This window comes from Muscardinus avellanarius (assembly GCF_963383645.1).
Source record: "Muscardinus avellanarius genome assembly, chromosome: 7".
NCBI lineage: Eukaryota > Metazoa > Chordata > Mammalia > Rodentia > Gliridae > Muscardinus > Muscardinus avellanarius.
Window position 1 is genome coordinate 31,900,649 of NC_137793.1, and position 14,892 is coordinate 31,915,540.

The 14,892-nt window shown below is 50.5% G+C and overlaps 1 protein-coding gene across 7 annotated transcripts; it reads left to right on the plus strand.

Moving 5' to 3' along the window:
* Positions 1–1,491: 1,491 nt before the first annotated feature.
* PCYOX1L (prenylcysteine oxidase 1 like) lies at positions 1,492–12,232 on the plus strand (the record flags this gene model as incomplete). 7 transcript variants are annotated; one of them, XM_080699499.1, is made up of 6 exons in its annotated part: positions 1,492–1,805; positions 6,134–6,340; positions 7,568–7,742; positions 9,576–9,787; positions 10,770–10,910; positions 11,571–12,232. In XM_080699499.1, the coding sequence occupies 6 exons, from the start codon at positions 1,718–1,720 to the stop codon at positions 12,230–12,232; spliced, it is 1,485 nt and encodes a 494-aa protein (XP_080555625.1). The 7 variants fall into 7 exon arrangements, with proteins under 7 accessions (XP_080555625.1, XP_080555626.1, XP_080555627.1 ...); XM_080699500.1 differs by having other exon boundaries at positions 1,718–1,805; positions 9,501–9,787; XM_080699501.1 differs by having other exon boundaries at positions 1,718–1,805; positions 11,574–12,232.
* Between the last annotated feature and the right edge of the window lie 2,660 nt (positions 12,233–14,892).

The window sequence follows — 14,892 nt, forward strand, 5'->3', positions numbered from 1 at the left end:
GAGAGTCTTGCTACATTGCTGGCGTTGCCCTTGAAACTAGGATACTCCTGTCTCAGCCTCCCAAATAAAGGTGGGTGCCACCACACCTAGACATAGTGGTGGTTGGTTGGTTGGTTGGTTGGTTGGTTGGTTGGTTGATGGGTTTGGTTTGGTTTGGATTTTTTAGAGCCTTGACTCAGTGATGCATGCCTGTAATTCCAGCTACTAGAGAGGCTGAGGCTGGAGGATGGCAACTTTGAGGCCAGCCTGGGCAATTTGGTGAGACTTATCTCAAAATTAAATTTAAAAAGGGCTGGGGATATAGCTCAGTGGCACAGCACTTAACATGTGTAAAGCCCTGGGTCTGATCCCCAGCAGTTAAAAAAAAAAAATTATTTCTACTCTTCTATTAGTAATCAATCCAGTTTAGTCCTATTAAGATTCAGAAAGCCGAGCCCAGCGTGGTGGTGCACGCTTGTAATCCCTGCGCTTGGGAGGCTGAGACAGGAGGATCACACAGGTTCGAAGCCAGCCTCAGCTGGTTTAAGAGACTCTGTTTCCAAATAAAATATAAAATAGGTCTGGGAGTGTGTAACCCAGAGGTAGAAGGCCCCAGGGTGCATTCCCAGTACCACCAAAAAAAAAAAAAAAGATTCAGAAAGAGGCATGGTGGCACATTCCTGTAATTGCAGGTTCAGACCAGCCTCAGCAACTTTACAAGACCTTGTTTCAAAAAGCAAAAAGGGCTAGGGGTGTAAGTCAGAATGTCCCCAGGGTTCAATCTCTAGTACCAGGGGGGGTTGGGGGGATCTTTTTTCAGAAAACTGACTTAAAGCCCCAGGTGTAAGTTCTTTCACCATTCTATGAATCTCTTTTAATTTCTTCTCTTGCCCATAATCTAACTAAATACATATTTTTCACATTTATCCTGAGACTCAACTTTATTCCTCTCCCACTGGAAATCTGCCCGTTGTCAAAGGGAGGTAAACTAGCCACACTGGGCTGCCCTTGTTTTCTTGGAGGAGGAATGGCTTTTTATCCCTTTCTTTTTATCCTTTCTCCTGTCTGAAAAGAATGAAAGCCCTTCCCCCTTTGTTTTCGAAGTGGAATGCAGAAATAGAAATTTGTGTGTAGAAGCTCCAAGCACACGCAAAAGACTGCAGTATCAAAAGTTCTCGTGAATTTGACTCCGCATCCCTATAGGGTATCGTCTGGTCACCGTGGTCGCCTGCTTGCTCAGCAGTTTCCAGCGTTTGCAGACACTGTCACACCCCAAAGGGTTTCACATCCCTTATCTCACGTGATCGCTATAACCACCCACAGAGGTAGAGCAGCTATTGTTCTTGTCGTTTTATGAAGGTAAAAACAGGGAAATACACTGAATGCACATTTCCGAGCTATTAACTCCGAGGCTCGATTCCACTTTTCAAAACACCCACATCGCTGCAGCTGGGCCCTGGTCCTGATGCTGAGGGTACAGCCGTGCTGCACCGGAGCCAAATGAACCAGCCAATGAGGAAGCCGCATCCAGGAGGCGGGACCCCGAGACTGCCAATGATAGAGCTCTCCTGGAGAGAGATGTAGCTAATGAGGGCCTCGGACTGCAGAGGGACGGCCGTTCGGCCAATGAGAGGCTCCGACCCGCCAGGCTGGAAGGCGGAACGGCCACTGGGACGCCAGGGCGGGGCAGGGAAGCGAGCGCAGGAGCTCCAGCGTGCTGCCCTGGTCGCCGCCCGCCATGGCCCTCGCTGCCCCGCTGCTCGCTGCGCTGGCCACGTTCTTCGCCGCCGCTGCTGGAGGCGGAGATGCCCCGCCCGGCAAAATCGGTGCGGGAAGGACGCGGTGGGGGGCTAAGCTGGGGAGGACGGGGCGGGAAAGGGGTTTGCAGCCGGCAGCAGCTGGCTGGGGGAAAGCGAGGGCAGCCGGGTGAGGGAGGAGTCCTCCGGAGAGCAGCTGGGCGGAGAAGAGGCAAATGACTAGGACTGGGCAGGGAAGGGAGCCGCAGTAAGGAGGGTGCTGGTGGGGAGGGTGGCGTGGCCATGTAGAAACAGGGAAAGAGGCCTGAGCTGGACTGGCCTCTGATCTCACCAGAGGGTACAGACAGGTCACTGAGCATCTGCCAGGCACGTGGCTCTTTTCTAGGCGCCCGGATGATAGAGAACAGGAGCTGGGCGATGGCATTCACAAAGGTCTACTGAAGGCTGCCAGTGTAGCAGGTGTAGTGTTGGAGGAGAGATCTCACAATACTGGGAAGCCTATCTCAAGGCTGAGGAAGTACCTGGCAGACAGAGGAAGGCACTTCACCCCAGGCTTCGGGAGATCTGCAGTGCTTCCCAGGAGTAAGCTCTAAGCCAGAACTTTCCATCTATAGGAGACAGTTCCACCAAGACAGGACAGTAGGACAGCAGGATGACAGAGTGGGGAGCCACACACCCCCTTGAACGCCTCATCTTGGCTTTGCTGAGGGTCTAACCCAGGGCCCCTAGCACGCTAGGCAATTGCTGTAACACTGAACTATATCCACGGCTCTGTAGCACTCACTTTTTCTTTATTATTTGTGTGGTTTTTCTAATATTTTATTTGAAAATTTTCATACACATAGTTGAAAGAATTTTACAGTGATCATCTGTAGACCCACCGCCTAAATTGTGCCATTCTCTGTTTTTCTACTTGCTTTATCACATTGGAAACAGGGTCTCATTAAGTTGCTGAGAGCCTCACTAAGTAGCTGAGGCTGGCTTCAAACCTGTGCAATCCTCTTGTCTCAACCTCCCAAGCGCTTGGTTTAGAAGCATGGGCCACGACGCCCAGCTCACCTTATATTTTGATGCATTTCAAAACAAATGTTGGACATCAGGACAAGTTGCTAGAATATTTCATTATGCCTGACCTTGCCTAGAGTTCCATATTTATTCACAGGTTCCTTCCCTCTACCTTAATAGTTATCATTTTTAAATCCACATGACCCAAAGATTTTCAAATCCCTGGCATATCAAATTCTCACAAATGGAGATGCTGGGCCTCCGGTGTGGAGGGACAGACAGTGTTCCGGCTGCACTAGGCTGCCCTCCACACAGTCCAGTTGGCAGGAGCGCTTTGGGCCATTTCATGCAAGCCCACCAGCTCAACAGGACCAGTGCAGTGCTAAAGCTTATCATGTTAGAAAACCATGGCCAGACACGTGCAGCTAAGACCGAAGCAGCCAGAAAGCATTTTAGGACAGAGTTCATGGGAGAGAGAATCCTGAGGGCTAGAATGGATACAGCCTCGTGGAGAAGGTGGTTTTTTATCATTGTTGTTTGGTGGGTCTGTTTGATTTTGTAATGAAGATTGAACCCAGGAGCATTTTACCTCCAAGCTACACCCTCAGCCCTTTTTTATTTTGAAATAAGATCTCACTAAGTTGCTGGGGCTCACCTGCAATCTGCAATCCTCCTGTCTAAGCCTCCCAAGTGCTGGGATTACAGGTGTGTGCCACCATGCCTGGCTGAAAAGGTGAATTTTTGAGCCAGGCTTAGAAGGGTGGGGAAGAGTTAGGCCCACAGAGTTTAGGGATGTAGAGCACTCTCCTTTCTCTTCGATAGGCTGCAGGGACTGGACATTTCCCACTGACCTTTGGGGAAGGCAGGGCCTCCTCCCAGAAGAATTGTCCTGGCCAGGCAGAGCTGGCAGTCTGCCTCATTCCAGCTGGCTCCACCTGCCTCGACCCAGTCATGCAGAGCAGGATGTATGCAATGCCAGCTGCCCTTTTCCTCCGCCCTCTGACAGGAGCCTCTGTCCACCCTCAGTGGTTTGGACTCTGCCCATAAAGAGAATAAGGAGCTTCCTACCAGAGTGGCTTAATCGCTGGATGCCAGCAGGATCTAGTGTGAGCTCCTCAGAGTGGCACCAGGACCCTGAAGGCCACACATACAGTTCCACACACTGCCCTTCTCCACTTCCTGCAGCACTTGAGTGGCTTCGAGGCCTTGAAATATCAGTTTCTCTAGGGAAAATGGGTAGTTTGGGACTATTTACAAATGGACAGGAGAGGAATAGAGTGGTTTAACAACAACAACAAAAAAAATGGTTAAGGATATGCTTGGAAGTGGCTTTTTAAGTACTAAGAAAGAGGAGGTGGTTATTTCAACATGCAACAAATACTTCATGAACTCCACAGCCTGCCTGGATCTGAGGCCACGGCAACCCTGCTCAGTCCTTAAACAGGCCATTTTAATACAATGTGGCAAGGGCTAAGCCAGATACAGAGCCAGTGTGCTGCACAAATACAGAGGGAAACCTGCCTCGCCTTAGGAGGGTAGGGTGAGCTGAAGGGGCTGATGAGGGCTGGAGAAGTCGGGAGCACAGAGCTGCAGAGCATTCCTGACAAGCGCAGTAGCACAGGCAAAGTCAAAGAATCAGAAGAGGGGGCAAGGAGTAGAATAGGTAAGAGGAGCTAGTTATGAGGAAGCTTGTGTTCTCTGAAGACTGCCTGCGGCTTCCTCATTGGAGCCGGTGGTCCTAGGGTCCAGCAAGGATGAAGGATAACATCCTTTGGGCTAGGGTTACTGGACTGTCAGAGGAGAGGCAAACATGGTGATACATGGTGAGCAAAATTGTGGGTTAGTGGATGGCTGGGTTCAGTCCCTTCGTGGCCGGTTTGCTCCTGTCTCGGGGCTACTTAATGATTAGCATTTTCCAGACAGTGGCGCCTCAGCATCTCTGAGCTCTCTCCAAGGAAATGTTTTTATCAGTGCCTTGGATGAGGATACTGATGGCATATGGACCAAGTTTGCAGATACCATGGGGACAGCAGGTGGGATGTAGTTCAGTGGTCCAGTGCTTACTCAGCATGCGCGAGGCCCTGGGTTCCATCCCATCACTGCCAGCAGGGGGGCAGGGGGTAATAAGATGCAAATGGAAACTGTAACACGAATTCAAGCTGTAGTAGTGCTCTATAAGTCACCCTAGGTTGCACTCCAGTCTTTGCAAATACAAAAACCATCTAAGTGTCAAGTGGTAGGTTGAATTTAGACTAGGGATTGGCAACTTTTGCCCATAAAGGGCCAGAGAGTAAATAGTTTAGACTTTGTAGGCCATTACAGTCTTTGTTGCAATTATTCAATTCTGCCTAGCCTCAAAGTAACCATAAGGCTGAAGGGGGACAATCACTTTAGCCCAGGAGTTCAAGCTTAAAGACATAGCAAGATCCTATTTAAAAAAAAAAAGAAAAACGAAAAAGCCAGGCATGGTGGCACACGCTTGTAATCCCAGCGCTTGGGAGGCTGAGACAGGAGGATCACACAGGTTCGAAGCCAGCCTTAGCTGCTAAGTGAGGCTCTCAGCAACTTAGACCCTGTTTCCAAATAAAATTAAATAGGTCTGGGAGTATAGCCTGGAGGTAGAAAAGCCCCTGCATTCCACTTTCAGTACCACACACACACACACACACACACACACACAGAGAGAGAGAGAGAGAGAGAGAGAAAAAGTTGGGCACAGTGATGCAGTTATAATCCCAGTATTTAGATCCTCCTGGGACAGGAGGATCCCAAGTCTGAGACCAGCCTGGGCAACTTATCAAGACCTTGCCTCAAAAAACAAAAATGGATGAGGATGTAGCTCAGTGATAAAGCACCCCAGGTTCAATCCCTAGTACTAGCAACAACAAAAACTGTGCCAGTAAAAGCTTTGTAAAAGCACGCACCTGTTTGGATTTGGCCTGCAGGCTGTAGTTTGCTGACGCCCCCCCCTCCCCGCCAGACTAAGGAGCGGTTTCCAAAACTGAGCGACCAAACAGAACAGGTCACCAACTGTTTCCACCGATTCACAGTGAATTAAGAAAAACAGGGACAATATCATGAGCTCTGTGCAAAACTAAATTTATGCTCCTTAAATGACCATGCTTAATTCTGAGAGACTTGCTCTTTGGCTGCTAAAGTGTTTTTTCCTTTATAGAGTGAGGGTCATAGTAGGTGGCGGTTTTCAGGTTGCCCTTTGCTCATTGTCCACAGCTCTACTGAAAACTCAGCCCGTGAACTTCTTTTTTGAAGTGTTATAAGCCTATGAAGTGCAGGTGCCGGGGAATCGCCAGCGCAGGAGGATGCAGAGGGGTAACCGAGCCCCTCACGTCTGTGCTCTGTCTCTCCTCCCCTGCCTCCTGGGCTTCCGACAGCGGTGGTTGGGGCCGGGATCGGGGGCTCTGCTGTGGCCCATTTCCTCCAGCAGCACTTTGGACCCCGGGCGCAGATCGACGTGTATGAGAAGGGGACTGTGGGCGGCCGCCTGGCCACCATCTCAGTCAACAAGCAGCACTATGAAAGCGGGGCGGCCTCCTTCCACTCCCTGAGCCTGCACATGCAGGACTTCGTCAAGCTGCTGGGTGAGTGCCATCCTGGGCTCCAGCGCCCAGTACCCCTGGCTGGTAGCAGCCATCAGGCCCTTCCCAGACTGCCCAGACCCTTGAGGCCAGATGGTCATGTAGCCCAATCTCATGTCACAGATGGAGCAGCTGAGGCCAGAGAGGGGAAGGAACTTGCCTGAGGATACACAGTGAGTTAGTTGCAGAGCTGGGATTAGAACTCAGGTTTGACTCCCAGGCCAGTTTCTCACCCTTCCCATTCGCTGCATTTTAATTACTGTGATTATATCAGCACCCACGTGCTGGCCCCTGCCAGGTACCTGGCACCCTTCTTAGTACGTGGACATTACCTCATATCCTCCCTCCCGGCCTGGGAGATGGATGGATATTAGATAGCAACCTAAGGAAACGGAGGATCAGAAAATGTATATACCTCAGCTACAACCACATGGCTAATAAGTCAGAGAGCTGGGATTCGAACCCAGCAGCATTTGTCAAAACCACATATATGCATTCTGTTTGACGCAGAAATTCCGCTTACCAGAAGCGAACCTACAGGTGGTGGTGCAGGTGTGCAAAGTGGCCTGCGTACGAGCTTATTCACTGCAGCGTTGTTTGTTCTAGCAAAAGGTTGAAAACATCCTATCTGCTCACCCACTGGGACCTGGGGTCAAATAGGGTGCTGTGTGAGTACATAGACTGTTCAGCAGCCAGAATGGGGAGGCCCTTTATACCTAGATATAGAGTCATCTCTAAGTTACAGTTTTTTGTGAAGGGGTGGAACAGTGTGTGTAGTACGTGGGGGTGAGAAGGACTAAATCAGAGGTAGATTCCTATTTATGGGCTCTGTCAGATGGACGGCTGGGAATAGCCATGGTTATCTTCATGTGCCCCTGGTGCCCTGGGCCCCATCTCAGAGCGAGCGCTGTGCTGTCAGCCCCTGGACATTCTGGGATGACATTCCAATTTCCCTTACTCGAGGCTGAGTGGATCCCTATTGAAAAAAAAATCAAGTCATATGTTATTGTCATTTTCATTTTCATTTTAGTAACTAGGAAGGGCAATATTCTCCCCCTGCGTTCTTGTGCTGTTTACAGACATGCAGTCCAAACGAACACACCATGACACTCGTTTCCTTCAGTGGTGTCAGCCATTTGCATTAGACAGGCCCTCAATTTAAGCTGAGGCGCCACCGGGCCTCCAGGAGGGCCCTTGGAAGGGGACCTGAGGGGCTCCCGGTCTCCACAGGGCTGCGGCACCGGCGCGAGGTGGTGGGCAGGAGTGCCATCTTCGGCGGGGAGCATTTCGTGCTGGAGGAGACCGACTGGTACCTGCTGAACCTCTTCCGTCTCTGGTGGCACTATGGCATCAGCTTCCTGCGACTGCAGATGTGGGTGGAGGAAGTCATGGAGAAGTTCATGAGGTAGGCGGGGCCCAGCTACTGCGGGGAGGGCAGTCCGCAAGGCACCAGCTCCAGTGCAGGTGTGGAGATGGGCGAACTTCGAGGCCCAGCGCGATTCAGTGCAGGCTCAGCGCGGCCCCCAGCCTGCGTGGCCTCGCATGGGCCTCTGGCATCGCCACGCTCGCCTTCATTCCTAATGCTCTGCTACACTGATGAAAGCAAGGGTTGAAACTCGGGCACCTGAGAGTACCTAGGTGGGGTGGGCATGAGTGAAGCACCCGGGTGAAAGAAACCGGGAGGCTGTAGGAAGTGGGGTGGCCCGAGGGACAGGGTCATGGGAGAGAGGCAGCCACATGCCGCTGTAAACATTACAGCCAGCCACATGAGCACACCGCCTCCCGCGGCTCAATCTCCCAGCTCTTCCATGTCTGCAACCGATTCATTGTGTGAGCCAAATGCCACATGCAAACTTTACTGTCTCCGGTTTTTCCATCTAGAACCTCTCTTGACCACCTCTCTCCTCCTCCCTATTCCCTGTGGCTGGACGACGAGCGGTCTGTACCTGCTGTGTGTACTCATGCACCCAGAGTGGCCCCCTTCCCACCTCCCACCCCCATCACCATCTCCCTCTCCTCGGGGCCAGATGCTCAAGTGTGGCCCTCCCTGGCTTCTGACACTTCACACCCTTCCCACTCTGTAACTGGGCTTTGTACGGCTTTGTCCCCCAAAGCTTGTGTCCCTGAGCCTCTTATTTTCTTTCTTATACTGTTCTCCCTTGTCAGTTTTATTGAGACCTGCAATGTTGACTTCTCCCTGTTGTGAGAGATAACGTCTACCTAACAGCTCCAGTTCCTCTGCAATTCCAGACCCACTTTTTTTTTTTTTTTTTTTTGCAGGTCTGGGGATGGAATCCAGGGGCATTCAACCTCCAAGCTATACCCCCTGCCCTATTTTTTATTCTTTATTTTGAAACCAGGTCTCTCTGAGTTGCAGAGGGTCTCACTAAGTAGCTGAGGCTGTCCTCGAACCATGATCCTCAAGTCTCAGCCTCCCAAATGCTGGGATTACAGGCGTGTGCCACCACACCCGGCTTCATTCTTTATTTTGAAACAAGGTCTCACTAATTCGCAAAGGGCCTTACTAAGTAGCTGAGGCTATCCTTGAACCTGTGATCCTCCTGTCTCAGCCACCCAAATGCTGGGATTACAAGTGTGCGCCACCATGCCCGGCTCCAGATCCACATTTCTGTCTGCTCTCTAGACACGTTTATCTAGTGCCCCGATGATAGCCAAATGTAGCTTGTTTAACAAGCATCCCCAGAATGGGCAACATTTCGAAGGCCAGCTAGTCCAGATATCCATCAGCACACGGTTCCATTCTAGTCCTGGGCCTGGGTGAGCAGTAGAGGGGAGAGATGTGAGCTCGGGAGTGAGCAGGATCAAGACGGGGGAAAGGACAGTGTCTGTGTGAGGCTGCTACCATCGGGTCCAACGTGGTCCTAGGAGCCAGGGCACAGTGGAAACTGGTAGAGAAGCCCCCATGCCCAGGCATGTGTCCGCTGGGTGGGCTGTGGACCATCACCTGCAGTCTCATCTAGGTGGAAAAGGGCCATAGACTGTGACCTCGGCCAGGGGGTGGCTCAGAGAGGGGAAGGATCATTCAGCAGAGCCATGACAGGAAGCCACATCTAGTGGGAGTCGGAGCATGTGCCTTTATCTCTATGCTGTCCCCATCCCTCCGTATGCAGAGGAGGTAGCAGGTCCCTGGAGGGTCTCCCAGGTCCACAGGGACCCAAGGTGTGTGGTCAGCCCCAAAGTCCTTCTGCTCAGGGGCTGCAGCTCCGCTCTCCCCTAGGATCTACAAGTACCAGGCCCATGGTTACGCCTTCTCAGGCGTGGAGGAGCTGCTCTACTCGCTGGGGGAGTCTGCTTTCATCAACATGACCCAGCGCTCTGTGGCTGAGTCCCTGCTTCAGGTGGGTGTCACACAGCGCTTTATCGACGATGTCGTCTCCGCCGTCCTGCGGGCCAGCTACGGCCAGTCGGCAGCAATGCCCGCCTTTGCCGGTAAGCACCTGCTCCCAGCCTGCCCACCGGCCCTTCCCCGGCCCCCGACGCCCAGCTTGAGCTCGGTCCCATGAGGACTTCACAGTTTTCTGGCTCAGTGCCATTGCCTTAGTACTTATTGCCCCATTATTGTTAGATGAGCGTTATTCCTTCAAGGTGGCAGGAGGGAATTCACCCCATTTTGCAGAAAGTAAAAGAAGCCAGGCTCAGCTGGCAGACCCACTGCACGCCCCCACCCCACTTCCTGCTGACCCCTCACCCCTGTGTAAGTGCTAGAGCTGAGGTGACACTTTGCTCTTCCCAGCTTGGTTTCAAGAAGTGAGCCGCTGAGGCCCTGACTCTTCATCTGCCGCCCTTCCCAGCTCATTTCTGGAGTCGGTGGGCGTGTGTAGCCAGCTGTCCTCTAGCTCGGGCCCCAGAGTGGAGAAAGAGACTTCCCAAGGGTGGGAATCATGTTCTCTTTTGTCCGCTGATACATCCCAGACATGCAGAACAGTGCCTGGACCATGCAAGGCCCTCCGCACACTGTTGATGAATATATATTTTTTTAATATTAACATTTTATTTTTGGCTTAAATATATTATTTTGTGTTTTATATTTTATTTTATTTTTTGTGATTTTGTTTTATTATTTATTTTTTTTAATTAATTAATTTATTTTTTAAATTGGTGCATGTATTTTAAACATGTAATGCTCCTGCACCTTTCCAGCATTCAGGCGCTGACCTCCCCAGTGCTCCCCACTCGCTCTCCTGGTATCTTGTACATATCCTGTATAGCATGTTTATATTGAGATATAATTCACACACCATACAACCAACCACTTACAGCGTTCAGCTCTGTGTGCTTTTGTTTCCTGGTGCCCAGGGTTAGGAGGGGACTTGCCCTGGTGGGGAAACCCAGGGAGGATAGTGCCGGACTGTCTGGCCCCACTGAATGGTGGCTCTGAGAACCTGTCGGCCACCCTTCTCGCTTTGCCCAGGAGCCATGTCACTAGCCGGGGCCCAAGGCAGCCTGTGGTCAGTGGAAGGGGGCAACAAATTGGTGTGTTCCGGTTTACTGAAGCTCACCAAGGCCAACGTGATCCACGCCACTGTGACCTCTGTGACCCTGCACAGTACAGGTGAGTGACAGCAGGAGGTGTGGCCGCGCCTTTCCTAGCCAGCCGCTGCTCCTGCCTCTTCTGCACCTCAAGTCTGGAGAATAATATTTTCCAAAGCAATGGGAACCCGGCATGGTGGTATATGCCTGTAATCTCAGTACTTGGGAAGCTGAGACCAGAGAATCCACAAGTTCCAGGCCAGCCTCAGCAATTTATCAAGGCTCTTAGCAACTTAGCAAGACCTTGTTTCAAATTTAAAAAATAAGGCTGGGGGAAATGCCTGTGGTTTCAACCTCCAGTATGAAAACCCAAAAAAAGAAAAAAAGCAGCGGGAAGTTCCATCAACACTAGAGGGCACTGTTGCCCCAAGGCAGGTGTAGCGCCTGAAGGCTGACCCAGCCAGCCAGCCTTGTTCATTTGACCCATGAGGACTTTGAGTGGCAGCCCTCCCCAGCTGACCCAGCCAGCCATCGGCAGAACAGAAACAGTCTGGGCCTCCTGACTCCCAATCCAGTGCTCGCCCTGCAGCTCACCAGCTTGGAGAGACAGGGACTGCCATTAGGACAGGCCAACCCCCCGCCCCAGCACTAGGGTCTCATTGTAGCCCCAACACTGGACCCGGATGGAGATCAGTGGGTAGCAGCCAAGGAATACATTGACTTTGGCACTCTCTCCTTCTAGAAGGGAAAGCCCTGTACCAGGTGGGGTACGAGAGTGAGGCGGGCAGCGGCTCCGACTTCTATGACATCGTGGTCATTGCCACTCCCCTGCACCTGGACAACAGCAGCAGCAACTTCACATTCGAAGGTTTCACCCCACCCATCGACGACATCCAGGGCTCCTTCCAGCCCACCATCGTCTCCTTGGTCCATGGCTACCTCAACTCTTCCTACTTCGGTTTCCTTGACCCTAAGCTTTTTCCCTTCACCAACATCCTTACCACGGACTTCCCCAGCTTCTTCTGCACCCTAGATAACATCTGCCCTGTCAACATCTCGGCCAGCTTCCGGCGGAAGCAGCCCCAGGAGGCTGCCGTCTGGCGAGTCCAGTCCCCCAAGCCCCTCTTGAGGACCCAGCTAAAGACCCTGTTCCGTTCCTACTACTCAGTGCAGACCGCCGAGTGGCAGGCCCACCCCCTTTATGGCTCCCGCACCACCCTCCCACGGTTCGCACTCCACGACCAGCTCTTCTACCTCAATGCCCTGGAGTGGGCGGCCAGCTCAGTGGAGGTGATGGCTGTGGCTGCCAAGAACGTAGCCCTGTTGGCTTACAACCGCTGGTACCAGGACCTGGACAAGATTGACCAAAAGGATTTAATGCACAAGGTCAAGACCGAACTGTGAGGGCCCCAGGGAGAGCCCGGGAGCTTTATTCCCAAACTAAAGATGGATCCTACCCACAGCAGCCAGGAGTGATTAGGCCACGTTTGCCTACCGAGCCGCTTCTTCTGACCTCTTGGGTACCAAGCATCCTTTTCCTCCAGCATGGGTCCAGGCGATCCACCTGTCTATCTTAAGGATCCTCTCAATGGTTGCTTAGTATTTGAGGGAGACAATGAGAAAGGGGAAAGAAAATCAAGCCAGTGTATTTGGGGTTTCTTTTGGTTTTTTGGTGTGTGTTTTTTTTTTTTTAAGAAGAAATAAAAATCCATCTTCTCAACTTGTTCTGACTTGGTTTTCTAACTAGGAGTCAGGATGACTGTGGGAGGGACCATGAAACACAGAACTCTGAGCCTCAATTTCTTTATTTTCTTCTACTACCTAGCCCTAAAATATACAACTGGTTGTGGCAGCCTACAATAAAACATTTACAACTAGGTAGTTACATATGAGTAAAAGGGAAGATCAGAAAACCTAAGAAACGGTAATCGCTCTTGTTTTCTGTGGGCTTGCTTGATGTGAGGTACCTAGTTCAAAACTTTCTTAGATACCACCTCCAAGCCTTTTGCTAACATTTTTTTATTGGGGAGATGGCTGGTAGGACCAGGAGAAATACTCTGATATTGCCATCAATATATCTCTGAGTTTTCTGGCAATCGATGGGAAAAGAGAAACTTTTCCTTGGCATCAGTAGGAACTGACTATTCTGGTTTTCATTTTTGTTGTTTTGTTTTTCTGTTTTTCTTTGCAGTATTGGGACTTGAACTCAGGGCCAGATGCATGCTAGGCCGGCACTCTTATCACTGACCTACATGCCCAGCCCACCATGCTGGTGTTTTGTTTAGTTTTGAAGCAGGACCTCACTGGAGTGCTGAGAGTCACTAAGTTGCTGAGGCCGGCCTCAAACCTACTATCCTCCTTAGCCTTCCATGTACCAGGATTACAGGCGTGTGCCACCACACCCAGGGCCATTCTGTTCTTTATGCAAGCATTGAGAAGTGAAACTCTGTTGTGCAAAGACAAGTTTTCAGGTAGCGGGGAGCAGTCATGCCTCACCCCCAAACCTTCATCCCAAGGCGAAGGGAAGAAAAGAAGGAGTTGGGATGAAGTTCTTTAGAGGCTAATCCAGTACTTTCTTCTCTGAACGCTAATTTAAAAGGAGAGGAGAATTGTGCCTTGTTTTTTCTACAACTCTGAAATATCAATCATTTTTTTAAAAGAAAGTAAAATCCTTATTTGTTTCATAAGCATCTCCCTATAATCTATTATAAAATTGAAATTAAACATAGAGAATGTTTTAATAGTTATTTTTTTCTTTTTTGCAGTACTGGGGATGGAACCCAGGATATTCTACCTCTGAGCTACACTCCCAGCCTTGTTTTTTATTCTTTATTTTGAAACAGGGTCTCACTGAGTTGCAAAGGGCCTCATTAAGTAGCTGAGGCTGTCCTCGAACCGCGATCCTCCTGTCTCAGCCTCCCAAATGCTGGGATTACAAGCATGCGCCATCATGCCCGGCAATAGTGTTTTGTTTTATTTTGTTTTGTTTTTAATCCTCTTCCTTTTGGACCTTTGCCTTTCTGTAAAGGAGGAAATGGAGGAACCTAGGCACCTAATAAATATGGTCTGTGAACCAACCACCACATCTGATTCTCTTGGAGAAGGAAAGGGGGCTTGATAAAGTATAGGTGCCCACATGCCACCCAAACCTGCCATATTGGGCTTTAGGGGAGCGGCCTGGGTACCCAGAGGAAACAGCTGCCAAATGACACAAATACTATGGCCTCCCTAACAGAAACAGTCCCTAGAGGCTATCCATTTGAATTCCCTCTCTTTGCAGAGATGGAGATTAGAGCCCAAAGTGAGGACATAACTCTGAGTTCTCCTGCTGAGTTCGTAGAACAACTCAAGTCTGGAACTTCTCTTCAAAATTAATTGAGTTCATGCCAGGCGTGGTGGCGCACGCTTGTAATCCCCATGCTTGGGAGGCAGAGACAGGAGGATCGAAGCCGGCCTTAGCTTTGCTGGCTTTTTTTTTTTTTTTTTTTTTTTTTTGGTGGTGGTACAGGGGTTCCTGGAAGCCCTTCTACCTCCGGGCTACACTCCCAGACCTATTTTATACTTTTTTATTTAGAAACAGGGTCTCTTAAGCCAGAGCAAGCGGCTGGCTTCGAACCTGCGGGATCCTCCTGTCTCTGCCTCCCAAATGCGGGGATAACAAGCATGCGCCACCACGCCCGGCAGCCTTGCTGGCTTAAGAGACCCTGTTTCCAAATATATATATATACATATACATACACACACACACATACATACATACATACATACATACACACACACATACATATAATAGGTCTGGGAGTGTAGCCCGGAGGTAGAAGGCTTTCCAGGAACCCCAGTACCACCAAAAAAAAAAAAAAAAAAAAATTAATTGAGTTCAGCATGCAGCAGAAAATAGCCTTCCAGTCAGGGGGCTCCAAACTGGCTCTAAGGTTGTTTTCACTAGCCAGGGAGATGGTAATACCAGTGAAAGAGAAGGAGCCTTAGGGCGGGGGATATAGCTCAGTAGTAGAGAGCTTGCCTAGCAAAGTGGAAGGGCCGGGGGTTCAACCTTCAGTGTTGCA